This window comes from Myotis myotis, unplaced genomic scaffold (assembly GCF_014108235.1).
Source record: "Myotis myotis isolate mMyoMyo1 unplaced genomic scaffold, mMyoMyo1.p scaffold_m19_p_14, whole genome shotgun sequence".
Taxonomy (NCBI): Eukaryota; Metazoa; Chordata; class Mammalia; order Chiroptera; family Vespertilionidae; genus Myotis; species Myotis myotis.
This window is the reverse complement of record NW_023416318.1, coordinates 2,027,045-2,053,143: the sequence shown is the minus strand read 5'-3', so window position 1 is coordinate 2,053,143 and position 26,099 is coordinate 2,027,045. Positions and strand designations below refer to the sequence as shown.

The 26,099-nt window shown below is 41.4% G+C and overlaps 1 protein-coding gene across 1 annotated transcript in view; it reads left to right on the top strand.

Annotated features, from left to right (window-relative positions):
* DNAH6 (dynein axonemal heavy chain 6) overlaps window positions 1–26,099 on the top strand; it is a 223,692-nt gene that overhangs the window by 82,092 nt on the left and 115,501 nt on the right. Inside the window, exons 20-29 of the mRNA XM_036335492.1 lie at window positions 186–305; window positions 2,381–2,561; window positions 5,015–5,111; window positions 8,068–8,287; window positions 9,923–10,087; window positions 10,172–10,282; window positions 17,049–17,174; window positions 17,260–17,415; window positions 18,083–18,244; window positions 24,636–24,773. Of these exons, the coding sequence (XP_036191385.1) occupies window positions 186–305; window positions 2,381–2,561; window positions 5,015–5,111; window positions 8,068–8,287; window positions 9,923–10,087; window positions 10,172–10,282; window positions 17,049–17,174; window positions 17,260–17,415; window positions 18,083–18,244; window positions 24,636–24,773 (1,476 nt within the window). The remainder of the gene's footprint in view (window positions 1–185; window positions 306–2,380; window positions 2,562–5,014; window positions 5,112–8,067; window positions 8,288–9,922; window positions 10,088–10,171; window positions 10,283–17,048; window positions 17,175–17,259; window positions 17,416–18,082; window positions 18,245–24,635; window positions 24,774–26,099) is intronic.

Sequence of the window (26,099 nt, the reverse complement as noted above, 5' to 3'; positions counted from 1 at the left end):
CTGGGTTGTAAGCCATAGCAAATAGGATATGGAGGGAAAGTGGATGGGGAGGTACCAGTATGTCCGGCTAAGCTATTCGTTCAAGAAGCAAGATTTTAAATAGACTCTTGGGGCTAAATACCTGTAATTATCTTTGAGAGCACAAGCTCATGATATTGCAGCATTTTCTTCTTCTTTCTTTATAGGTCCTTCTTGACGACAGCACCATCAATATCAACACCATTGCCTCGTCACGTTATGTTGGGCCACTGAAAACTCGAGTGGATGAATGGCAGAAACAAATTGCTTTATTTAATCAAACACTGGTGAGTAAGGATAAGTTCAGTTCAGGGTCTCAGAGAACTGGAGGGTCACTGAACCTTAGAAATCATTTGTTCAATCACTTAAATAAGACATAATTTAGATGTAATATTTCATTGATGACATCTTATTATGTTCAGAATGTAAGGAAAATTCAAATCTGTTGGAGCCCTTCTTTCCAAGATTATCCCACCACCCTTGTATTAGTCATTATTGCTATGAAACAAAGTACTACACACTCAGTGGTATAAAATAATATGCATTTATTATTGTCTAGTTTCTGTGGGTCAGTAGTTCGGGTGTGGCTTAACTGGGTCTCCTAGTTTGGACTTCACAAGAGTTCAGTGAAGCTGTGGTCCAGGCCTGGGTTCTCATCACCGGTTCAACTAAGAAAGGATACACTTTCAAGCTCACTCGGGTTGCTGGCAGAAATGATTTCCTTGCAACTCTGGGATTAAGGGCTTCAGTGTCTTGCTAGCTGTGCTCTGGAGGCTATCCTCAGATCCTTCCTGTTGCCCTGGGTTTTTTTCTATGTGGGCTTTCCACAGCATGATGACTTGCTTCATCAATCTAGCAAGGTAGAGAAAGACTCCCGGCAAGATGAATACACACATAACTGTGCACATCCTGGTACCTTTGCCATGTTCTCCGTGGCTGTAGGCAAGCACCCAGCACTCAAGGGCAGAGGATCACACAAGGTTGTGAACAGCAGATCTTGGGGGCCACCTTCAGAGTCTGGCCACAACAACCGCCTAGTTGTAGAAAAACACTGTTGCTTGAAGACTCCTTGGTACCTTTTCTTGTGGCACACACCTCCCTTTTATTTGATTCTACTTCAGATCATCCCACCGCAAAGCAGAAAACTCACCCACACTGATTGCACTTTGTTCCCATACCATCCCTTTCTTGTACTTCAGCTTTTTAGCTTGATTTAATTGCGTTTAGGTTTCTATATATGTATTCTAAGATGAAGAATTATCCATGAAATCATAAAGCCACTGGTAGGGGGGGAAAAAAACACAATTTTTTCCAACTTTGTTTCATAGAGATCTTTCTCAGGAGTTCATCCTCTTCAGTGAACACTTTATACTCTGACCTGTGTCTAGCCTTCTTGTACTGATGGCTGAGCCCTCTGAAGGGAGGGGCTATAGATCAGCATAAAGGACATGTTCCCATAGAGGATCCTTAAAAGAATCCAATACTGACGATTGGGGCTCCTCCAGAGATTAGAAAGTGTGAGACCTGAGATAAACCAGGAAGTAGTTTTACCATTAGGGCTTACATGGAACCCCCAAATCTTGAGTAAGAAGTGAGAAACCTTTTCATGGATCTTGGGCAAGAGGCACAGAGAAGGGTGAGGTCTATAGACTTTAGTTCTGACACTGCATTTCTGGTGTCTCTGATTAACAGTGATTGTCTCTATGAGGAAAGCAATGAGTCATGCTCTTCTTCCCATTCTTCTGTATCTGCCACATTCTGTCATTAGCAGGTTTTACTTTATTGATTGAAGAAAATGAATCATATGTTTCTTTTTTTTAAAAAAGGGGGGGGGAGGAGAGAATATACACATAATTGAGAAACATTTTTTATAATCCTTTCTATACAGGGTGAGGCAAAAGTAGGGTTACAGTTGTTCATGTGGAAAAATAATACAATAATTAATAGAGAATAATACAAGAAGAAACGATATTTCACATGCTCATGACTGTAAACCTCCCTTCATTGCAGCCTGTATTCAGAACTAGTCACTAACCTTTCCACTTCCCAACCCTTCAGGTTTCTTTAAATAAGCATCTTGCCACTACTCCCCACCCCCAAATGTCTCCTTTGGGGATTTTAACCCTTCTCTGGGTCCATCCTAGCGACCACACAGTAGACTCATTATAACTATTCAGTAGAAAATGGGTTGAAATTGGGATGAGGCGAGTCTTGAACTCTGTAAGATGTTTCATTTCAGCAGACCCAGAAGAAGCCCCCAAAAGGAAAACGATACAGTGAGTCTCCACATAATTATTTTTAATGTGGCTGAATGTTGTTAATTGGGGGTTAAAATTTGACCATGCCCATATTTTCCTCCCAGGAAGAGTGGCTGAACTGCCAGAGAAACTGGTTGTACCTGGAAAGTATTTTTAATGCTCCAGATATTCAGAGGCAATTGCCTGCAGAGTCCAAGATGTTCCTTCAGGTGGATAAGTCATGGAAAGAGATCATGAGGAAGGTGAACCGGTTGCCTAATGCTCTTCGAGCGGCTACTCAACCAGGTATAGAACAAAAATTTAAAGACGAGCAAAAAGACTTTGCAATCATCTAAAGCGTTTATCATCCATGAGAGACTAATAATATGCGGTGCACTCAACCCTTAATTCTAGTCAGCACTGATGACCAGGAGTAGTTGTAATACACTGGGCGCTCTTGCGATGTGGATTGAACGCTATTATCTTGCTAGCTTTAGCTCCCTTTATAATTTGGGAACACTGCCGCCATGTCAGTCATGCTTCCATTTCACCATTTTGACTACAAGACATAACAGTGAACCCCTCCCCCAATGCCCCATTCTGCTAAAGCCCTCACAAAGTTGTAACCATAAAAATGTCCATAACGTATTTTTTTAATCCTCACCCGAGGATATGTTCTCAGTGATTTCAGAGAGAAAGGAGGGAGAAAGAGAGAGAGGGAGGGAGGAAAGGAAGCAGATGGGGGGGGGGGGAGATCAGGGGAGAGAAAGAGAAACATCAATGTGAGAGAGAAACATCAACCAGTTGCCTTCTGCACATGCCTTGACCAGGGATCGAACCCAAAACTTGGGTATGTTCCCTGACTGGCAATCAAACCCACAACCCTTCAGTGTACAGGACGACACTCCAACCAGCTAAACTACCCTGGCCAGGGCTCCATAACTTCCTTTTAATCAACTCATTAAAACCAGTTAAAAACATTACCACCGGTTGTAATTCAAATGTCAACATTTGAAATGTGTTTTAATAAGTTCCGTTTTCTAGGGATGTGGCATCAAACTCTTTACAGCATAACCGTGGTTATTGCACTTCGTGATTTGTATCCAAGCCTCAGCAAGCTCGTTTATTCTGCAAATGGCAGCAGATAACCTATCCTGGTAAATACCCGCAACAGCTGCCCTGCCATTGGCAGCCTGCGGGGCTATGCTTTTTGTCTAAAGACTCTTACCATAAAATAGAAGCCGACAGGAAAAAGCTGTGTGGCAGATAGGATTGAAAACTTTAAAACTTCGGGGCTTCTGGAGGCTGCTCACATTCCTTGGCCCCAGGTCCCCTTCTAGCCAGAAATTGCATCGCTCCAGCTTCTGATCTTCTCATCACAGCTCCTTCTCTGCCTCTGACCCTCCTGCCTTCCCTCTTATAAGGACCCTGTGATTACATTGGGTCCACAGGATGATCCACAATACCCTCCCATCCCACAATCCTTCATTTAAAGCGCTGCCAAGTTCCTTTTTCCAGATCAACTAGCATACTCTCAGGCTCTGGGGATGGGACATGGAAATCCCTGAAAGACTTCAGCTCTGCCTACCACATCCACTTAATGTGCATATTCACACCTTTTGCTGCAGAAATATTAATGTGTTTGATTAGAATGCTGCCCCAGTTCTTACTAGACTTATGATACAACTTTTGAAATTTAAAAAAAAAAAATCTGATTCCAAGATACATCTAGTCCTAGGGATTTTGGGTAAAGAAACCTGCATACATCATTTCAGGTGATAATAAAGCTATGAAGAAAAATTAAGCAAGGTAAAGGGGCTAGAGTAGCCGAGAGAGAGAGAGAGAGAGAGAGAGAGAGAGAGAGAGAGAGAGAGAGAAGGAGAGGAGAGGAGGAGGAGGAGGAGGAGGAGGAGGAGGAGGAGGAGGAGGGGAGGAGGAGAGGAGGAGGAGAAGGAGGGGGGGAGGAGGAGGAGGAGAAAGAAGGCTTTTTTGATAAAGTGATTTCTGAGCAGAAACCTGTAAGAATGAGGGAATGAAATAAGTGTGTGCATCTGAGGGAGTATCGTTAAAGGCAGAGAGAAGAACAAAGGCACTTGGTATGCACAAATATTAGAAAGGAAGCCACTGTGGGTTGGGATTGTGTGCACAAGGAGAAGGGCTTAGAAGGTAAGTCCAGAGAGGTGAGCTTGGGTGGGAGCTTGAGGGTTGGATTGGGTCATTGATCACATCCTTTGGGATCATGGAAAAGACTGGGTTTGATTCTTGGGTGGGCGGTTAAGCCAAGCACTGTGATAGGTACCAAACCATCAAAGTTAAGTAAGACATGAATCTTGCTCCTTAAGTTGCTAGAGTTTAGTGATAAAGAAGTAGGATCCCATTGCCACAATTCAGCATCTAAAGATGGCAGAGGAAACAGAAGACATGAGTAAGAAAGTTCAGAGAATGGCTTTTTTTGGAGGGTTAAGAAGACAACAGTTTGGCTTTGGTTCATGCACCCTCAGCCCCTCAAAAGGGAGGAGTGCCAGCTAAAAATGTTTCAGATTAAATTCTGTTCAATTATAGTAAATATTAAGGTTAATGTTGATTTCATTAATACTTTACATTCTTAGCCAACCCCACAAATTTTAATTTATTTTAGATTGTTTTTACCAAATAAAACCAAAGCTTTAAAATGTTATCATATTTTATTTCCCCTTAAAATTATATTCTCTATTTGTCTTAACACAATTTTACCAATAACTTTGTTTTTCGATGAACAGGACTCCTGGAGACATTTCAAAATAATAATGCATTACTTGACCAAATTCAGAAGTGTCTAGAGGCGTATTTAGAATCAAAAAGAGTTATCTTTCCCAGGTAAGTTTATAAGCAACCTATGATATTTTTTAGTAGTTAAGACTATCCATTAGTTTAGAAGGATGTACTTAAAAACAAGCCACAACCTCAAAACATCAGGGAATCAGAGAGGGAAATGAGATAAAGATGTGTGATAATGGCAGACCAGCTAATATCTTGATCAGGGAGTGTAACTCTCAAGGGAGGTGCAAGTTTGGGAAAGGTTTAAGTGGGTAACAACCCAAGGTGCAGGAAGTATTCTTGATGGCAGCATTACTTCACTGTTGGGTGTATTATGTGTCTGCCCACGGGTCCATGTGTCCACAGATGTGGATGTGAAAAGTTAGAGACCTGTGGTGCCTGAACAGGTTTCTTTAAGTTAATTGGTGGCCTAACAATGTCACCGTAGAAGTTGTCTAAGGGATTATTTCACAAATTCCAAATGATTTTTTTTACTCATCTTTGCATTCTAAAAACATACCAAATGTGCCCTAACTGGTTTGGCTCAATGGATAGAGCGTGGCCTGAGGACTGAAGGGTCCCAGGTTTGATTCCAGTCGAGGGCATGTACCTTGGTTGTGGACACATCCCTCTATGGGGTGTGCAGGAGGCAGCTGTTTGATGTTTCTCTCTCATCAATGTTTCTAATTCTCTATCCCTCTCCCTTCCTCTCTGTAAAAAAAACAATAAAATATATATTTTTTAAAATAAATAAATAAATAAAACATAACGAATATTATGCTCAGTGCTGAAGAGACAAAGCAGAAAAGGCCATATCGCTGCCCTAATGGAGCTCATGGTTAACAGTTGGACAGTCATGGCCATAGAGCAGCGGTTCTCAACCTGTGGGTCGCGACCCCTTTGGCGGTCGAATGACCCTTTCACAAGGGTCGCCTAAGACCATCCTGCATATCAGATATTTACATTATGATTCATAATAGTAGCAACATTACGGTTATGAAGTAGCAACGAAAATAATTTTATGGTTGGGTCACAACATGAGGAACTGTATTTAAAGGGCCAGAAGGTTGAGAACCACTGCCATAGACCATTATGATATAGTTATATAAGACCAGAGTATGACTACTTGATTGTAGCAAAAGCTCCCGACTGCAGCCAGTGGGGCACATTGTACCACAATGCAGAGAACATTAGCAATGTGGTTCATCTTTCATGGGTTTTCCCTGTTTGCTGTTGAGGAATAGGAGTAAAGCTCTGTTCTAGACAACCCCTGAAGCAGCTGGGGTTCGGTGGTTATCTGGGTTTCTTGGTGGGGAGGGATTGTTGCCGAGTACCAAGAAAGCTATGTGTGTGCAGAGGAAATGCAAGATCCAAAGATCTGGTAGAATATTAACAGAAATAGTTGGCTTTAAAGAATCTTACTAAATCTTACTGAAATCTTACACAAATCTTACTAAAATGTCATTTAAGCAAAACGGAAACAGATGGAAGAGTTTGAGGTTCAGAATGTGCCTTTTGTCTATTTCACTCTTAAATCAGTAGTTCCTCACCTGGATCAAAGATATTTTTTATCTTTAAAGAAACAGCTTATGATATGTAAATAAACCCAGGCACAAATTTACTGATGAAAATATCGAGACCCAAAAAGCATCAGCTCTCTTTCTTCCTTTTGTTTCGAATTACATCAACGAGGTGTGTAATGTTTGTTATGTCAGGAGGCTCTGTGAGGCATTAATTTCACTCTAAAAACCTTATGGAAGCTCTGCATGAGCCATGGACCATATTAGGTCTTGGAGACGCAAGATGAATGCAATACTGTTCCTGCTCTCACAGTCCAAGCTTTACAGCTATCTGTTTCTTCAGTTAAAAACAAGGCTTGGGGACAATTTAATTATGAATGTATGTGTTATGTTAAAGAAGCAGGACTAATAGAGTGCAACCAGAAGCATCTTTATTTGTAACTATTGACTGCCTCTGCATTCCCTGCCAGGGACTAGTTTCTTCCTGCCCCTCCAGACAAAATCTTGATAAAGCCTCATGAATTTCCTGGTCATTCTCAGATAATAATATACAAAAAAAGACCTCTTGTCACCTTAACCCAATAAATGATCTGTAATAATCAAAACTCTCAACTCCTTTCAAAGTTAAAATGTCCTCCTTCATGTGCCACCCCCGTTGCAGGGAAGGTGTTAGAATGATGAGGATGTGTGATGATCAACGTTCCCATTTTCTGATAATTTTCTGAGGTCTCCGGGGTGGAGCAGGGAAGGGAGGGGAGGCAAGGTGACAGGAGAAACCTGACTTGGTGGCACCCATCTGGTCCCCTCTCTCACCACGTGGGGCCTGTCTTGGACTCATGGGATTCCCTCCAATCCTTAGGGATCCCTCTCGGGCAGCTTCCTTCACAGAAGCTAAAGTGTCTTCCCTGGCCAGGCTCTCCTCCCTCACCCTCATCCCTGGGCATCCAGACATGCACCCTCTATAGTTCTTTTCCTAAGTTTTCTTCATGCCTCCAAATGGCCATGTTGGACAAGTTCTGAGAAAATCCCATGCCTGGTCCACATGCATATATTCACAGACCCAAATAAAGTTCCTGTGACCACCCATCCATCCATCCAACAAATGATGTACTGACTACCAGGTGTGTGTGAGGTACTAGGCTAGGTCCTAGGGGAAACAATATATCTTCACTGTAGAAGCTCAAAGACAAGTAGCAAAGGCATGTGAACAAATCAGTGTAACAGCAAGAGCCTGCATTTTTTACAATTTTTATGAAAACTATCTATCTTTTATTTACCAGGTACTAATTCTAGATGTTTGAGGTGCATCTGCACTAACAGGCACCACAGCTGTATTTAGAGACATGCTGCGTCTCTAGAATCCCAAGACCAGTGGGCTTGGGGGTCCAGGACATCCGTGGATGAGGAGGAGATGTGGCTGAGGGATTTATCTTGTGTGTCTACATAAAGCTTTGCTTCACCTTCAAGTTACATTTTAAGTATTTTCTTTCATCCAGATTTTACTTCTTGTCAAACGATGAGCTTCTGGAGATTTTGGCCCAAACACGAAATCCCCAGGCTGTGCAGCCGCACTTAAGGAAATGCTTCGACTCCATCTCAAGGCTTGAGTTTGCTATCCTGACTCCTACTGAAGGGAAAATTCCCCCTGTGGAGGGAGAGCCAGAAAAAGTGTACACTAATGACATTTTAGCAATGCTGTCTCCAGAGGGAGAAAAGGTAAGGGGCTTTTTGTTGGTAATTCTTGTTTTTAAACATCTTTATTGTTGAAAGTATTACAAATGTCCCCTTTACCTCCCTCCCCTCCCCCATTGTCCCCCTCCACCCCTCACCTCCCCACTCCCATCCCAGGCCTACCTCACAATTTTCTCTGTTCATGGGTTATGCATATATGCATATAAGTTCTTTGGTTAATCTCCCCCCACCCCTACCCTTTCCTCTGATATTCATCAGTCTGTTCCATGCTTCCATGTCTCTGGATCTATTTTGTTCATCGTTTTATTTTGTACATAGATCATGTGATATTTGCCTTTCTCAGGCTGGCCTACTTCTCTTAGTGTAATACTCTTCGGGTCCCAATAGGAAAACTTTGTTACTTTTTCAGGGTTGAGGGTAGAGGTTTATTCATTGTCATTCTAAACATCCATCAAGTGCTCCTGCTACTGGGACTCTGCTGGCTCAGCAGTTTCAGGAGTCACCAAGCTAAACTCTTGCCCTCAGAGCTCTCTCGTGGAGACATAGTCAAACAGACTTTGCAAAGCAGCTCAGTAAGTGCAGTAGCAGAGGCACGTGCTCTGTTCTTGGGAACAGAGTGGAGAAAGGGGAGCCGTGTCTTACTCACAAGAGGCATAAAAGTAGACGGGTTAAGAGCACTGGTTCTACTGCCATGCCTGGATTCAAGATTAATGGGATATGGAAGACTTTCAAGTATTACTATATGTCAGCTACTTAGAGCAGTACCCAGTGGGGGCTCTGAAAGTGTTAGTTCTCATTGTTAGCAGTGGTGTCTCCAGGGCCTGCACAGGGCTGGACGTGTGGTAAACACCAAGCAAGTGAATGTAGTAGCAGATGGTGGAGAACCAAGTGACTTCTAACACACACACACACACACACACACACACACACACACACACACACACTTGCATATACAAGCAGAGACAGCCAAGGAAGAGGGAGCAGAACCATGGGAGGGGGAGCATTCCATACAGAGGAACTGAGCAGGGAAATGCTGAGGATTTCAGTTCAGTTAGAGCACAGTAGTGTCTCTACGGGAGTGAAGAAGCCTGTAAACACTTTACTTGTCCTGAGTTGATCTTCTTGCAAAAGAATTTGCTCATCCCTAGTGCAGAAGAAGGCAGAAGAAGAAAGAAGGGAGGAGGACCATGGCTAGGATCCAGGAGAAACATGAAATTTAAAGGGAGGGTTGACAAAGAAGGACAGAATAGGAGACCCAGACAAACAGTCACGTCATTGGAAATTCAAGATATAAATATGAAAAGGATGGAAAATTGTCAATTGGAGTTGACAGCTGGGAGAACGTTGCCAACCTTAGTGACCTTAACAGGTTGTAGGAGTGGTTGGGACCAACGATTAGATGGCAGCAAGCAGGAAAAGAAAGTGAAGGAATTTATGTAGTGCGTGTAGATAGACTCCTCTTGCAGGGAGTTGGTTCCCAAGGGGAGCAGTAAAATAAAGGAATAAGTGGAGAGGGCAAAGAGACCGACAGGGTGGGACAGCAATAGAAAGATCCAGTATTTGTGGTCAGGCTTCGGTGTTTCCATGGCTCAGCACGGAAGACGGACAGCCTACAAGTCCCACGTGAGCCATACAATTGTTGTTCTGATTATCTTCTAGGTTAGACTGGGAAAAGGTCTCAAGGCCCGAGGCAACGTGGAGGAATGGCTGGGTAAAGTGGAAGAAGCCATGTTCACGTCTTTGCGCCGCCTGTGCAAAGCTGCCATCGCCGACTATCAGGTGAAACCGAGGACAGAATGGGTGATAGCTGACCACGCTTCTCAAGTAAGTGACACTCCTTACGTTTCCAGCTCTGACTCCCTTTTCGGTGAGATGCCTCACACACTCAAGGAAGATGTTTCCATGCAGGTGATTCTGACCATTTCTCAAATCACTTGGTGCCGCGATTTGACCGAGTGTTTGGAAACAGATGAAGATCGTCTAGAGGCCCTGGAAGCTTTTGAAAAAGTCAACTTTGAGGTGAGATTTTTTAACAGAGTGACACTGAACATGCTGTGCAAGATGTTCTCGGTGGCTTTTATTGGCACGGTTAAAACGAATTCCCTTTCTTTCACAGAATTAATGCTCTGACGTGATTTCCAGAGCTTTGGAGTTCTCCCTAAAACCATTTATGTTCCAGTTTTCTTAGGGCCACTGTCTTGGTGTTTGTGTATCATTTTATATGAATACTTAATAAAAATAGAAAAAAACAATTCAAGAGGAAAATGTCAGGATTATAATTTTTGCATCCTTTAAGGAGAGATTGTATTTACTCGGTCCTAATATCTCTCACAGAAGTTTATTCAATCTAGGGAAACACCAGGATTTCTGCCATTTCTATTCTTAGGCCCAAGATGTGCTTTAGAACCCTCGCACAATTATCAATAAAACAAATAAGGGAATGAATCTAAATGCAATTCTACAAGAATTTTCAAGCTACAGTTGGGAACTGCCATTTTGGAGCTCTGCCTAATCTTTCACTCCAAATTCAATTCTACTTCCAAGCAATGTTTCATTTTTAAATAATCACTCTTAAAACAGAAAGAGGAGAGAGGATCCTCAGCAGACTTGATGGTCCTCAATAGTATTTCAGGTCAAAGAGCCCGGAGAAGAGAGTGGACTCCCTAAGGGAAGTCCTGTTGACTTCTGTGTGGAGGGAGGTCCCTGCTTCTGGTTTATGGAAAACTCAGCCCAGCAGTTCAAGGCCTTCAGGACTGAAAAATGTCAGTTGCTCTTCTTTGGAAACGGTTTAGCCATGTAGGTGACAATCAGGAGTTCAATCTATCAAAAACGCTTTTATTTAATCAATCTGCGGCCTACTTAAAATGCTCATATTTTCTGATAAATCAGAGGAAGCACTACTCCCAAAATGAGGCATACTCCCTTAATCTCACTTAATTTGTAGGGAAAACCCACCTTCTCTAGTGACATCACCACATCATGGTTAAGAGCACGGGCTTTTCTGAGGCAAATGTCTACTCGAATCTCATTTTTGCCACTCCTTAACTGTGTGACTGACATCAAGTTACTCACCCTCTTTGACCTTGTTTCCTCTCATGGAAAATGGGGGTAAAGATAATATATACTTCATAGAAGTGTTATAGGAATAAAATAAGTTAAACTATTGTCCTGTTTGGTCACAGAATTATCAGTTCTTATTTTTAATTAAATTTTATTATTTTTTAAATTTATTTATTGTCTAAAGTTTTACATATCTCCTTTTTCCCTCACTTGACCCCCGCCCCAAGCCATTCCCACTGTGGGCAAGCCACTACTGCTTCAGTGTCTATGTCCATTGGTTATGCTAATATGCATGCATACAAGTCCTTTGGTTGATCTCTAAACAGCCCCCTCCCCCCACCTCCCCTGCCATTGTTCATCAAATTATGTTGATTATTATATCCCACATATGAGTGAGATCATGTGATATTTGTCTTTCTCCAACTGGCTTATTTCACTTAGCATAATGCTCTCCAGTTCCATCCATGCTGTTGCAAATGGTAAAAGTTCCCTCTTTTTTATAGCGGCATAATATTCCATTGTGTAGATGTACCACCATTTTTTAATCCACTCATCTGCTGATGGGCACTTAGGTTGGTTCCAAATCTTAGCTATTGTAAATTGTGCTGCTATGAACATAGGGGTGCATATGTCCTTTCTGATTGGTGTTTCTGATTTCTTGGGATATAGTCCTAGAAGTAGTATTACTGGGTCAAATGGCAGTCCCATTTTTAATTTTTTGAAGACACTCCATACTGTCTTCCACAATGGCTGCACCAATCTGCATTCCCACCAGCAGTGCACTAGGGTTCCTTTTTCTCCACATCCTTACCAGAATTTGTCATTTGTTGATTTGTTGATGATAACCATTCTGACAGGGTGAGATGGTATCTCATTGTCATTTTGATTTGTATCTCTCGGATGATTAGTGACTTTGAGCATGTTTTCATATGTCTCTCAGCCTTCTGTATGTCCTCTTTTGAAAAGTGTCTATTTAGGTCCTTTGCCCATTTTTTGATTGGATCGTTTATCTTCCTTTTGTTAAGTTGTATGAGTTCTCTTTAAATTTTGGAGATTAAACCCTTATCTGAAATAGCATTGGCAAATATGTTCTCCCATTCAGTGGACTTTCTTGTTGTTTTGTTGATGGTTTCTTTTCCTATGCAGAAGATTTTTATTTTGATTTGTTTATTTTCTACTTAGTCTCCATTGCCCTAGGAGCTGTGTCTATAAAGATAGTGCTACAAAATATGTCTGCTATTTTGCTACCTATGGAGTCTTGTAGGATTTTTATGGTTTCCTGTCTTACATTTAAGTCCTTTATTTAGCCATTTTGAATTTGTTTTTGTGTATGGTGTAAGTTGGTGATCTAGTTTCTTTTTTTTTTTTTTTTGCATGTATCTGACCAAATTTCCCAACACCATTTATTGAAGAGACTGTCTTGACTTCATTGTATGCTCTTGCCTCCTTTGTCAAATATTAATTGAGCATAATGGCTTGGGTCAATTTCTGGGTTCTCTCTTCGGTTCCATTGGTCTATATGTCTGTTCTTATGCCAGTACCAGGCAGTTTTGAGAACTGTGGCTTGGTAATATAGCTGGATATCTGGTATTGTGATCCCTCCTACATTGTTCTTCTTTCTCAGGATTTCTCTGGCTATTCGGGGTCTTTTTTTTTATTCCAGATGAATTTTTGGAGAGTTTGTTCTAGATCTTTGAAGTATGCCATTGGTATTTTAATGGGGATTGCATTGAATCTATAGATTGCTTTGGGTAGTATGGACATTTTAATGATGTTGATTCTACCAATCCATGAACATGGTATGTTCTTCCCTTTGTTTATGTCTTCCTCTATCTCTTTTTTCAATGTCCTGTAGTTTTCCAAGTACAGGTCTTTTGCCTCCTTAGTTAAGTTTATTCCTAGGTATCTTAATTTTTTTTATGTGCAATGGTAAATGGGATTGTTTTTCTCATTTCTCTTTCTGTGAGTTCATTATTGGTGTATAAAAAGGCCATAGATTTCTGGGTGTTAATTTTGTATCCTGCTACATTGCCAAATTCATTTATTAGGTCTAGTAGTTTTTTGATGGAGTCTTTGGGGGTTTGTATGTATAGTATCATGTCATCTGCAAATAAGGGCAGTTTTACTTCTTCTTTTCCAATTTGGATGCCTTTTATTTCTTCTTCTTGTCTCATTGCTATGGCTAGCACTTCTAGTACTATATCGAACAGGAGTGGTGAAAGAGGGCATCCCTGTCTTGTTCCTATTCTCAGGGAAAATGAGTTTAGTTTTTGCCCATTGAGTATGATGTTGGCTGTAGGTTTGTCATATAAGGCTTTTATTATGTTGAGCTATGATCCCTCTATTTCCACATTGCTGAGAGTTTTTATCAAGAAAGGATGTTGGATTTTGTCAAATGCTTTTTCTGCATCGATTGATATGATTATGTGATTTTTGTCTCTCAATCTATACTAATAAAAGGGTAATATGCTAATTAGACTGGACATCTTCTGGACAAGCTATGGTAGCAGAGGCTGAGGCAGAGGTGGTTAGGGGTGATCAGGCCAGCAGGGAAGAGCAGTTAGGAGCAATCAGGCAGGCAGGCAGAAGTGGTTAGGGGTGATTGGCAGGCCGGCAGAGGTGGTGAGGAGCAATCAAGCAGGCAGGAAGAAGGGTTAGGGGAAATCAGGCAGGCAGGCAGAGGCAGTTAGGGGTAATCAGGCAGGCAGGGGAGCAGTTAGGGACATCAGGCAGGCAGGTAGATTGGTTAGGGGTGATCAGGCAGGCAGGCAGGTGAGCGGTTATGAGCCAGCAATCCTGGATTGCAAGAGGGATCAGGCCTAAACCGGCAGTCGGACATTCCCCGAGGGGTCCCAGATTGGAGAGGGTACAGGCCGGGCTAGGACCCCCCAACCCCCGTGCACAAATTTCATGCACCAGGCCTCTGGTTTATGTGATGTATCATATTTATTGATTTGCAGATACTGTACCATCCTTACATCCCCAGAATAAATCCCACTTGGTCATGGTGTATTATCTTTCTAATGTAATGCTGAATCAGATTTGCTAGAATTTTGTTGAGAATGTTAGCATCTATGTTCATCAAGTATATTGACCTGTAGTTCTCTTTTTTTGTGGTGCCTTTATCTGATTTTGGAATTAGGGTAATGCTGGCTTCATAAAAAGAGATTGGAAGTGTTGCTTCCTCTTGAAATTTTTGGAATAGTCTGAGGAGGATAGTTTTTAGGTCTTCTTTGAATACTTGGTATAACTCCCCTGTAAAACCATCCAGACCAGGGCTTTTGTTTGCTGGAAGATTTTTGATCACTGCTTCAATTTCTTTGGTAGTTATCAGCCTATTCAGGTTTTTTTATTCCTCCTGATAGAGTTTTGGGGGCTTGTATTTTTCTAAGAATATGTACATTTCATCTAGATTGTCCATTTTGTGGAACTAGAGTTGTTCATAGTATTTTTTCATAATCCTTTGTATTTCTGTGGGATCGGTTGTTACTTCACTTCTTTCATTTCTGATTTTGTTTATTTGGATCCCCTCTCTTTGCTTCTTGGTGAGCCTGGCTAGAGGTTCATCAATCTTGTTTATCCTTTCAAAGAACCAGCTCTTGGTTTTGTTGATATTTTGTATTGCTTTTTTTGGTCTCTGTCATTTATTTCTGCTCTGATCTTTATTATTTCCTTCCTTCTGCTTACTCTGAGCTTTTCTTGTTGCTCTCTTTCTAATTCTTTAGAGTTAGATGGTTTATAACCAGTTTTTCTTGTTTTCTGAGGTAAGCCTGTAATGCTATGAACTTCCCTCTCAGGATTCCTTTCACTGTGTCCCAAAGATTTTGAATTGTTGTGTTTTCATTTTTGTTTGTTTCCAGGGTGTTTTTTTATTTCTTCTTTGACCTCTTTGCTAACCCACTCATTGTTAATGCTGACACGATGAGCTCAGAAGGTTCGCCATCACTGCCTTAGGCTCTCTTCCTGTTTTTAAGTTGTTTTTACAGTTGCTGCTCTGCTTGGGTATTTTTTCCTACCTTGTTCTAGCTCACTGATGCGGTCCTCCGCTTCTTCTAGTCTACTGTTGATACTTTCTATTGTGTTCTTTATTGCAGTGATGTCATTTTTTTTAAAATATATTTTATTGATTTTTTACAGAGAGGAAGGGAGAGAGATAGAGAGTCAGAAACATCGATGAGAGAGAAACATCGATCAGCTGCCTCCTGCACATCCCCCACTGGGGATGTGCCTGCAACCCAGGCACATGCCCTTGACCAGAATCGAACCTGGGACCCTTCAGTCCACAGGCCGACGCTCTATCCACCAAGCCAAACCGGTTTTGGCAAGTGATGTCATTTTTCATTTCTTCTTGGTTCTTCTTCATTTCCTCTTGGTTCTTACACATATTGTTGAATTTGTCTTCCAACATTTTCAGCATTTCTTCTTCATTTCCTCTTGGTTCTTACACATATTGTTGAATTTGTCTTCCAACATTTCCTTATGACCATTGCTCTGATTTCTTTCTCTGACATATTGCTTGCCTCCATTTCATTTACTTCCTTCTCCCATGATTCCTCCTTTTCTTCCGTATGGGGGCTGTTTCTTTGTCTCCCCATGTTCACTCCTCTCAGGGTATCTGGTTATGTAGCTCTCTCTCTCCTGCATTGACTTAAAGGCACAAAGTACAACACGACAAGACACAACACACAGGGCACCATGCACAGATGTATTCATGATACCAACAACCCCAAAAACAGGTGACTGCCAGAGAAAAGAAAATTAGGAGAGAGAAAAGAATGCAAAAATGATATTGAGAAAAGGAAAAAATATAAAAGATAAAAGAAAGAGAAGAAAAAAGAAGGGGGAAATATATGTATATGGAGAGAAAACTCCAAAAAACCAACAGCTAATCAAAAAAATGCAAACAACAAACACTCTGAGATGAATGCAAACAACAACTAATCCAAAAAATGCAAACAACAAACACCCAAACAACAAACACCTAGCTGAATCTGAGGAGGCAGAGCTCTCTCTAGGTGATCTCTGATCTTTCTGTCTATGGATTGCCTCACCAGCTGTGTTTATTTCACCAATTCCAGGTGGATGTTGTTCGATTCAGCTGTTCCTTCTATCTGCTCTGTGAGAAGGTGCAGGGTTCGTCTGTGTACTTGGTGCTGCTTTGTCTCCCCCTAGACAAACTTTTTTTTTTAAGTGCTCATGGCTGGGGAGGCTAGAGTCTTGGTGTTCGTGGGTTTGCAGCTGAGGCAGCTGGTCCCTGGGCGATGTGGTTGTAGGATCCCAGGAGGTATCTGAGGTCTCTCCAGTTGAAGGTAAGGCTGGGCTTCCAATCACAGCCGCCCTCCCCTTCAAGATGGTGTGGTCTCTGCAGCAGAGATGGCTGCTCCAGGAGAGATTTCAGCAGCAATAGAGGCTGCCCAGCCTGGAGAACCTGGTCCACCAGTCCCCAACAGTCCTGTGGAATATAGCTATCCCTCACTCACAAATACAGACACTCCCTGCATGTCCACGCACTCTCCTTTCGCTCTCTCACTCACACACTATCTTGAATCTGCTGTCCCATAGGCCGCCATCTTGGATCCATCTCGATTCTTAAACTTAGATAGTTTTGGCAAATGTTTACTCTGAATTTAACATATGTAAACTGAGTTTTAAAAGTTCATTATGATAATTTCTCTTTTATTTTTTTGTTAATCCTCACCCAGATAATTTCTCTTTTAATTTTTAGAGATTAACTGACCTGGCTGCATTAGTTCGAGGCCATCTTTCTAAAATACACAGAAACATCGTAACTGCCTTAATTACTATTGATGTACATGCAAGAGACATTGTCACCGATCTTGTTCAAGCCCAGGTACCTGTTTCATTTGAGTAAAATAACATATTATTTTCTGAAATTAGTGCATCTAATATGCGTATTGTTTTTATCACTTATATAGGTAGAGGAAGTGGAGTCCTTTGACTGGCAGAGACAGCTGCGCTATTATTGGGATATAGACGTAGATAACTGTGTGGCTAGAATGGCGCTCTCTCAATACACTTATGGCTATGAATATTTGGGGGCATGCCCAAGATTAGTTATTACTCCTCTCACGGTAAGTTACTGATCACTTAGGTTAATGTTGAAACAAGAGTGCTTTATTTTATCAAAAACTCGAGGTCAAATACACAAAATTCGTGTAAAGGGCTCGGCCCTCGCAGCCGCAGGGGCTGCTTCTGCCTCGGCCCCCGCCGCCTCAGCTTCGTCCGGAAGGTTGTCCGGTCTAATTAGCATATTATACTTTTATTATTATAGATAGCCTGGAAAAGTTTTATCTAACATTAACTCTTGAAAGGATTTGCTCTTGACTACACCTTTGTGAAGCCAAGGTTTGCATTAATTTTGTGCCTGGATCTTTCGATATATTTCAATTTCTACAAAACCTTTCACAGAAAAGAATGACCTGCCTCCCATAGAAAGGGCAGGACTTATGATTTCGCATAGAATCAGTTCCCTTCAATAATAACAGTTTATCGGTCTACCTGGTGTGGCTCAGTGGATGGAGTGTCGGCCTGCGGACTGAAGGGTCCTGGGTTCGGTTCTGGTCTAAGGCACATGCCCGGGTTGCGGGCTTGATCACCAGTGTGGGGTATGGGGGAGCCAGCCAATCAATTATTCTCTCATCATTGATGTTTCTCTCTCTCTTCCTCTCCCTTCCTCTCTGAAATCAATAAAAATATATTAAAATAACAATAATAATAACAGTTTACCAATTTCTTCAGGATCGCTGCTACCTGTGCCTCATGGGGGCTTTGCAGCTCGACCTGGGAGGTGCCCCAGCTGGTCCTGCTGGCACTGGGAAAACCGAGACTACCAAAGACCTAGCCAAAGCTCTTGCCATCCAGTGTGTGGTCTTTAACTGTTCCGATGGTTTAGACTACAAGGTACGGTCCTGGCATCTGAACCCTCACGTTAAGTGCTCCATGCAGCTTTCTCTACTTGCAACATGACATAACAAAAGAAGGAGAGAACAGAGTGATGGCAAGCAAGAGAAAATTAGTGGGCTAGGAATGGTTACAGTGGAATACGTAGAGCAAAGGAGAAGCATCACCATAAGGCAGTCTGGGTGGTCCGGGTAGAAATCAAGGCCGGTGGGGGACTTGTCAAATGCTGGTAAAATTAAAAATGTACTCATGTCAGTAAGTAGAAAGAGGAAAGATGGGTACATACATGATAAAACAGGGAAACCTAAGAACAAGGAATAAGCTTACAGGACAAGATGAGCTATTCAGAGAATTGTGTATTGAAAATGAAATACATAGGAGGTGAGAATTCATCATTAGATTTTTCCAGTACGGCAGTTGTTGTTTTTGTCAGAGGCCCCCTTTACACTCTTAAAAATTATTGAATTCTCATCAGTTTTTGTTTATATATGTGGATTACGTCTGTTGCTATTTATTATGTTAGAAATTAAAACTGACACATTTTAAATATTTATTTTAAAATAATGAAAATAAATCTATTACATGTTAGCATAAACATATTATCTGTGAAAAATAACTATTTTCCCAAACAAAAAATTCAGGGAGAATAGTGACATTGTTTTATATTTTTGAAAATTTCTAATGTTTGGCATAATAGACAACAGCCGGATTCTCACATCTACTTCTGCAGTCAGGCTGTTGAGATATGTTATTTTGGTTGAAATAGTTGAAGAAAATCTAGCTTCACACAGAGATGTACCCAAAAAAGAAAGGGATATTTTAATAGTTCCAGATAATTGTTGATATTCTTCTTTGAAAACACACCAAAACTTGATAAGCAACAGTTTCTTGAAGATTATTTGCAATGTGAAAATTGAAGCCATATCAATGACTTTTTCATAATCTGTAGTCTTATGAGAAAATGAGAGTAAAAAAAGGCAAATAAGATTTTAATATGACTATGAAAATATTTCTACCTTGCAGAGCCCCCTGAAAGGAACTCTGGGACTTACAGGGTTCCCCAGACAACACTTTGGGAACTGCTCTATTAGCATGTTCATTCCTAATTTGGAAAGTCACACCTCTTAAAAGGTCTAAAGCAGAGGTAGGGAACATCCGGCCCACGGGCCATATAAGGCCCTTGAAATCACTGGGTCTGGCCCTCCCAAGGCAGTAGGGGTGAGTTAATTGTTTGACTAAATATAGCAGGCTAATTTTTAAGATGGCAATTTTGAATGGTCTGCAAATGATGTTATAAATATCTAGATGGCCCATCGCAGAAAAAAGGCTCCCCATCCATGGTCTAAAGCAGCCGTGGGCAAACTACGGCCCGCGGGCCGGATTCGGCCCGTTTGAAATGAATAAAACTAAAAAAAAAAAAGACCATACCCTTTTAGGTAATGATGTTTACTTTGAATTTCTATTAGTTCACACAAACACTCCATCCATGCTTTTGTTCCGGCCCTCCGGTCCAGTTTAAGAACCCATTGTGGCCCTCGAGTCAAAAAGTTTGCCCACCCCTGGTCTAAAGGATCGTCAGAAAAAGACAATGGCCATCCTTGTCAATATTCCAGTCAAACATGTGGCAAGAGGAAGACTTCTCACTTGCCACCCCCACCTTACCCATACCATCGGGAGGGAGGTGGCAGGCACCTCCCCCAGAAGCAGAAACAAGAGAAGGACAAATCATGCATCAGTCTCCATGCAGAGGTGGCAGGCCACTCGACGTGGCTTCCTTGGTGGGCTTTCAGAAAGCATACATGAAGGGAAAGAAAGGAGCTTCCAATATGCCTCCCATCTATTAACATTGAGTCTCCTTTCTTTAATTTTTTTTTTGTTTTTTACTTTTATTTTTTATTGAGGTATAATTGACATACAACATTATGATAGTTTCAGGTGTGCAACAGAGTGATTCGATGTATTGCAAAATGGTGACCAAAGTCAGTGTAGTTAGCATTCATCACCAAACATGGTTACAGAATTTTTTTTCTTGTGATGAGAATTTTTAAGATCTACTTTTAAACAATGAGTCTTAAAACTAGGGGAACTTTCATGTCATGATTAATCAGCATGAAAAACAAAATAAAGGCTCTTTTTTTATATGTTAAAAGTAAGTGATTCCAAGCCCTGAGAGCCCACCTTGATCAAAAATCGTCTTTTTTTTTTTTTTACCTCCCCGGAGTTCTGTGCTTATGTCAGCAAGTTCTGTCCTTACTTCAGCAAGTCATCAGCAGGTGTGACGCATACCACATAAAATCATTCTGATGGAGAAAAGTTTCATTCTCTTTGTCTTCTGTCGGTGCCACAGGCATTTGGTGTCATTGGTGATCTAGGCTGGGCAGTCCTTGTAACCACTTAGCTAGTTGTGGCCACTTCCCAACTCTGATGACCAGTATTATCATGAGCTCTGACTTAGATAAACCAACAAACAAAACACCTTCTTGATAAAAACACTCAACATACTAGGAATAGAAGATAGCTTCTTCCATCTGAAAAAAAAAAAAAAAAAAGAGCATGTAAGAAAAACTCACAGCTAACATCTAATTATTGGTGAAAGACTGAATGATTTCCACCTAAAATTAAGAACAAGACAAGAATGCCTTCTCTCCTCTTTTATTCAACATCGTACTAGTGGCCCTAGGCAGGACACTAATCCCAGAAAATGAAATGGAAGGCATCTAGATTGGAAAGGAAGAAGTAAAATTGTCTCTTCTTATAAATAGCATGATCTTGTATTTTAAAAATCCTGAAGAATACACACACACACAATTAAAACTACTAGTAAACAAATTTCAGCAAGATTGCAGGATACAAGACCAATATACAGAAATCAATTTAATTCCATGTAAAATAGCAACAAACAATCCAAAAAGAATATTAAGAAAACAATTCCATTAAAATAGCATCAAAAGAACGAATTACTTAGAACTATATTTAACAAAAGATCAGACTTATACTCTGAAAAATACAAAGATGTAGAGCCCCTCGGTTATGGGAAAGACATCAGTATGTAAAACAGCACCTCCCCAAAGTATGTTACTTAGAATCCTACTACAGCATATGCAGAAAAACACACGAAAAATCTGTATTCTGCTTCATTTCCCTTCTAGATTTTCACATCACAAAGTAGCATGCTAACTATGCTGTAAAGTCCCACAATTAGGAGGGAATCTGTTTAGCTTTATTTAATTCAGCAAATCCTAAATGTTTTGACCATGGATGCCTTTTGGTCACTAACAGAGCTAATATTCTCACTTTTGATAAAAGTTGAAAGAAATTTAAACAGAACCTAAATAAATGGAAACACATCCCACTTTAATGAATTAGAAAACTTCATGCTACTAATATGGCAGTTCTCCCCAAATAGATCTACAGATTTAATGCAATCTCTATCAAAATCCCATCTGGCTTCTTTGCAGAAATGGACAAGCTTATCCTAAAATGTAGTGTATGGAAATTTAGGGGATCCGAAATAGCCAAAGCAACCTTGGAGGGGGGAAAGGCAACGTTAGTGAACTCACATTTCCCAATTTCAAACTTTCTACAAAGCTACTGAGCAATCAGGGCAGTTTGGTCACTGGCTGGCAAGAGGATAGACAACGGGATCAATAGAATACAATTAAGAGTTTGGAAATAAGCCTCTTACAGTAAATTGATTTTTTTACAAGAGTGAGAAGACAATTTGACAGTCAGTAGACTTTTCAACAAATAATGCAAAAAAATAAAGTTGAACCCCTTTCTCACCCTATATATAAAAACTAACTCAAAATGAATCAAAGACTAAGTGTGTAACAGCTAAAAGAATGAAACTCTTAGAAGACAACATAGGCGTAAATCTTTGTGACCTTGGATCATGCAATGTCTTCTTAGCGATGACACAAGAAATATAACTAACAGAAAAATTGGGTAGAACAGACATTATCATCAAAATTTAAACCTTTTGTGTTTCAAAGGGTAGCATCAAGAATGTGAAAATTCAACCCACAAAATAGGAGAAAATTTTTTACAAGTCATGTACCCAATAGGAGGCGTGAACCTAGTACATATAAAGAACTATTACAGCTCCATTATAAAAAGGCAGGTAATCTAATTTCACAGTGGACAAGGAGTCGAATAGACAGTTCTCCAAAGAAGATAAACAAATGACCAGGAAACACAGGAAAAGATTATCAACATCACCAGCCATTGGGGAACAGAGCAAATTAATATTACAATGAGATGCCTCATCACACCCACTAGGACAGCTGCAATCAGAGACAGACAATAACAAGTATTAGCTAGGATGTGGAAGGACTAGAACCTTCAGACACTGCTGCTGGGGTTGCGAAATGCTGTGGAAAACAGTTCAGTGGTGCCTCAAATATGAAACAGAGTTACTGTAGTACGTAGCAATTCCAGTCCTTGGTATGTTCACTGCCAAGAGAAATGAAAATATATGTCCACACAAAACACAAATGTTCATAGCGTCATTATTCATAATAATAAAAAGGTGGAAGTATCCCAAATGTGTATCAGTTAATGGAGGGATAAACAAAATGTGGAATATCCGTATGGACATTAGGCCTAAAATTAAGGCTCAATATTATATGCTGCTTTAACATCTGGCAAAACTGTGAGGGCCTCAAATGGCCTCACTGTAAGCTCTTCTCTTAATTCTGTATCTAGTGATAAGGTCCCCGAGTCAAGCACCTCTTCTTAGCAAAGGGACTGGGCACGGTGTCTGCTTATCCCTGGCAGGTTTCCGTTCCTTGCCAAACTGCAGAATTATTCAAACAAGCTTATAACATCTTCCCCTGGGAACCAGGAAACAACCCACCTTCTGAATACTACAAAGGCTGCCCCCCCCCCCCAGCCCCGAAGCCAAGATAAGGAAGCAATTCAAGTGCCCATGATTGGATGGTTGAATAAAGAAGAAGTGGTACATATATACAACAGAATATTACTCAGCCATTAAAAAGAACAAAATCTTATCATTTGTGACGACACAGATGGAACTAGAGGGCATTATGCTAAGTGAAATAAGTCAGATAAAGACAAATACCATAGGATTTTACTTACATGTGGGATCTAAAGAAAAAAAATAAATGAACAAACAAAATAGAAACAGATTCATAGATACAGAGAATAGACTAATTATTGCCAGACGGGGGAGAGGTTTGAGGGACTGGTGAAAAGGGTGAAGGGATTAAGCAGTACAAATTGGTATTTGTAGAATAGCCACATTACAGGGTAGGGAATGTAGTCAATAAAATCTAGATACATGGGCCTGGAGCCAGGTGGGTACTTGAAGAGGGTGAGCAGGCACAACCACTCTATAAAGAACATGGTTTTCTAACTTTGCGGTACATCTGAAACCAACACAGAATAATATTGAATGTAAACTATAATCGGAAAAATCAATTTTAAAAACACATTTTGAATTGCCAACGTCAGAATAATGAAGAAGCTTTCACTGCTCACCATTCACTGACAGGAGCTAAAGGAGTGACTTTTATAGAGAAAAGGCAGACACTAAGCAAGGAGATTGATTGGCTATTTTGTACAAATGCTGAACCCAAAACTTAAGTCTCTGAAGAAATGTTCCACTTTAGATGCCCACGTGTGCACATTCGTGCCAGGCGGGATTCTGCTGCAGAAATTAGAGCCACCGCCTTAACCTGCGCGGCTGCGCTTCCCTCCATGGTCCAGGTGTTACCTGCCCTCTGCAGTCGCTTGTGCAGGCAGGGAACGCTGCCAGTAGTACCAGTCTTCGGGGTGTTTGTAAGTCCTTAAGTGTGTCGATGCCAAGCATTTCTGCGAGAACCTGTCAAGTATTTACACAGGTGAGTGAGGGTTATGAAAAGTGGGAAAGTTGGTCAGATTGTCATTACAGTTAAAATAAAAATGAGCTTCAAATCATTTAAAAAGAGACAGAAAGCTGTTTCCTCTCAGAAAGGCGCCCACTTACGACAGCCCAGGATTCACATAAAACAAGTACTTACTTGCACATACTGCCTCTTTCCCTTTTAACATTTCAGCTCAAAGTTTAACTTTTTGTTGTTGTTGTTAATCCTCACCAGAGGATATTTTCCCGTTGATTTTTAGAGCGAGTACAAGGAAGAGGGAGAGACAGAGAGAAATATCGATGTGAGAGAGACGACACATCGATTGGTTGCCTCCTGCACGTACCACGACCAGGGCCAAGGAACCTGCAACAGAGGTTCGTGCCCTTGACCAGAATCGGACCGGGGACAGTTCAGTCCACGGGCTGAGGCTCTATCCACTGAGCCAAACAGGCTAGGGCTCAACATTGAACTTTTGAAGGATTTCCCCCTTTGTTACACAAAGTTGAACAGGGTTATTTTGATTTCAGATGATGGGACGCTTCTTCAGCGGTCTGGCCCAGTCAGGGGCCTGGTGCTGCTTTGATGAATTTAACCGAATTGACATTGAAGTTCTGTCAGTGATCGCACAGCAGCTCATTACCATTCGGAATGCCAAAGCTGCAAAGGTAAGGCTGGGCAACTCCCCCGGGGCAGCATCTCCAGTTTGTAATTAACCAACAGCCCTTTGCATCTTAGGCACGAGAGTGCTAACTTGCGCCTGCCTATTGCATGTTTGCAGTGTAATGGGTAAGTGCTACAGCAACATGACTTAGCTGGGAGAATTCATTCCTCATGCAGGCAACACAGAAACAAGCGTATGCTGGACACTGTGCTGCCCTTGGGGAACTGTGTTGGTCTTCCCACCCCCAACACACACACACACACACACACACACATCTCCTACTTTCTTCCTCGCTTTTCTTGCTCTTGCCTTGGACATTTACTTCTCTGCCAGGTTTCTCAACACTGCTGCTTCTGGGCTCCACTGCCTTCATAATGGCCCCCAGGCTCAGCCTCATACTGGTAGAAGGATGGGAGAGGAGTCCTGGGCAATCTAGGGGGACTCGGCTCCCCAGCATCCACTGGACAGAAGCCAAGGAGTGTGGCCCATATGAGCATGTTCCTGGAAAAGGGGTTTATGTTGGGAAGCTGACCTCCGTGAAGTATGGGCCAAGTTCCGTAGTACTCTGTGTTGACTTTCTGAGAGACAGTCATGCGATCACCAAAGGGCAGACTGATGTTCAGACTGTATAAGCCAGAACAGTCTGGCCAGTTCTTTAAGTAGCTGCTACCCCAAGTCTTTAGAAGGTTCCCCTCCACTAATTTGGCCCCTTCCCAGGGAGCCCTTATGTCGTCAGGACCAGCCATAGGATTCATGCTGACATAGCATGGGGGCCTCTGGATGCAGCTGTAGCTCTGGGGACAGGGGCCATTCTTACCGGAAGGTGCCCTGCTAAAGAGCTCTTAGATACAGTGGGGCCTTGACTTACGAGTGTCCCGACTAACGAGTTTTTCGAGATACGAGCCGTCTCTCGGCCGATTTTTTGCTTTGAGTTGCAAGCTACAATTCGGGTTATGAGCCAGCTTCAGATACCCCACCGCTAGTTGGCGCAGCGAACGTCACAGTAAACTCCACAACATCAGCCCAGCAGCACATGTCTCACTCGTGCACTTTTTGATTTGACATACGAGTAATTTGAGTTACGAGCTCCGTCACGGAACGAATTAAACTCGTAAGTCAAGGCCCCACTGTATTTTGATTATCACCTCTGCAAAAAAAAGCAAATTACAGAACAAGTAAAAAGAAAGCAGAAATTGGAATTGAATGAGCTGCTAAATTGTACAAGTTGTTGTACTTTACACTTATTTTACCTCCACATCAAACCTATGTGAAGTACATGGCATTGCCTCAAGGTTACTTATGGGTGAAAGGGAATCAAAGAAATTTTGAC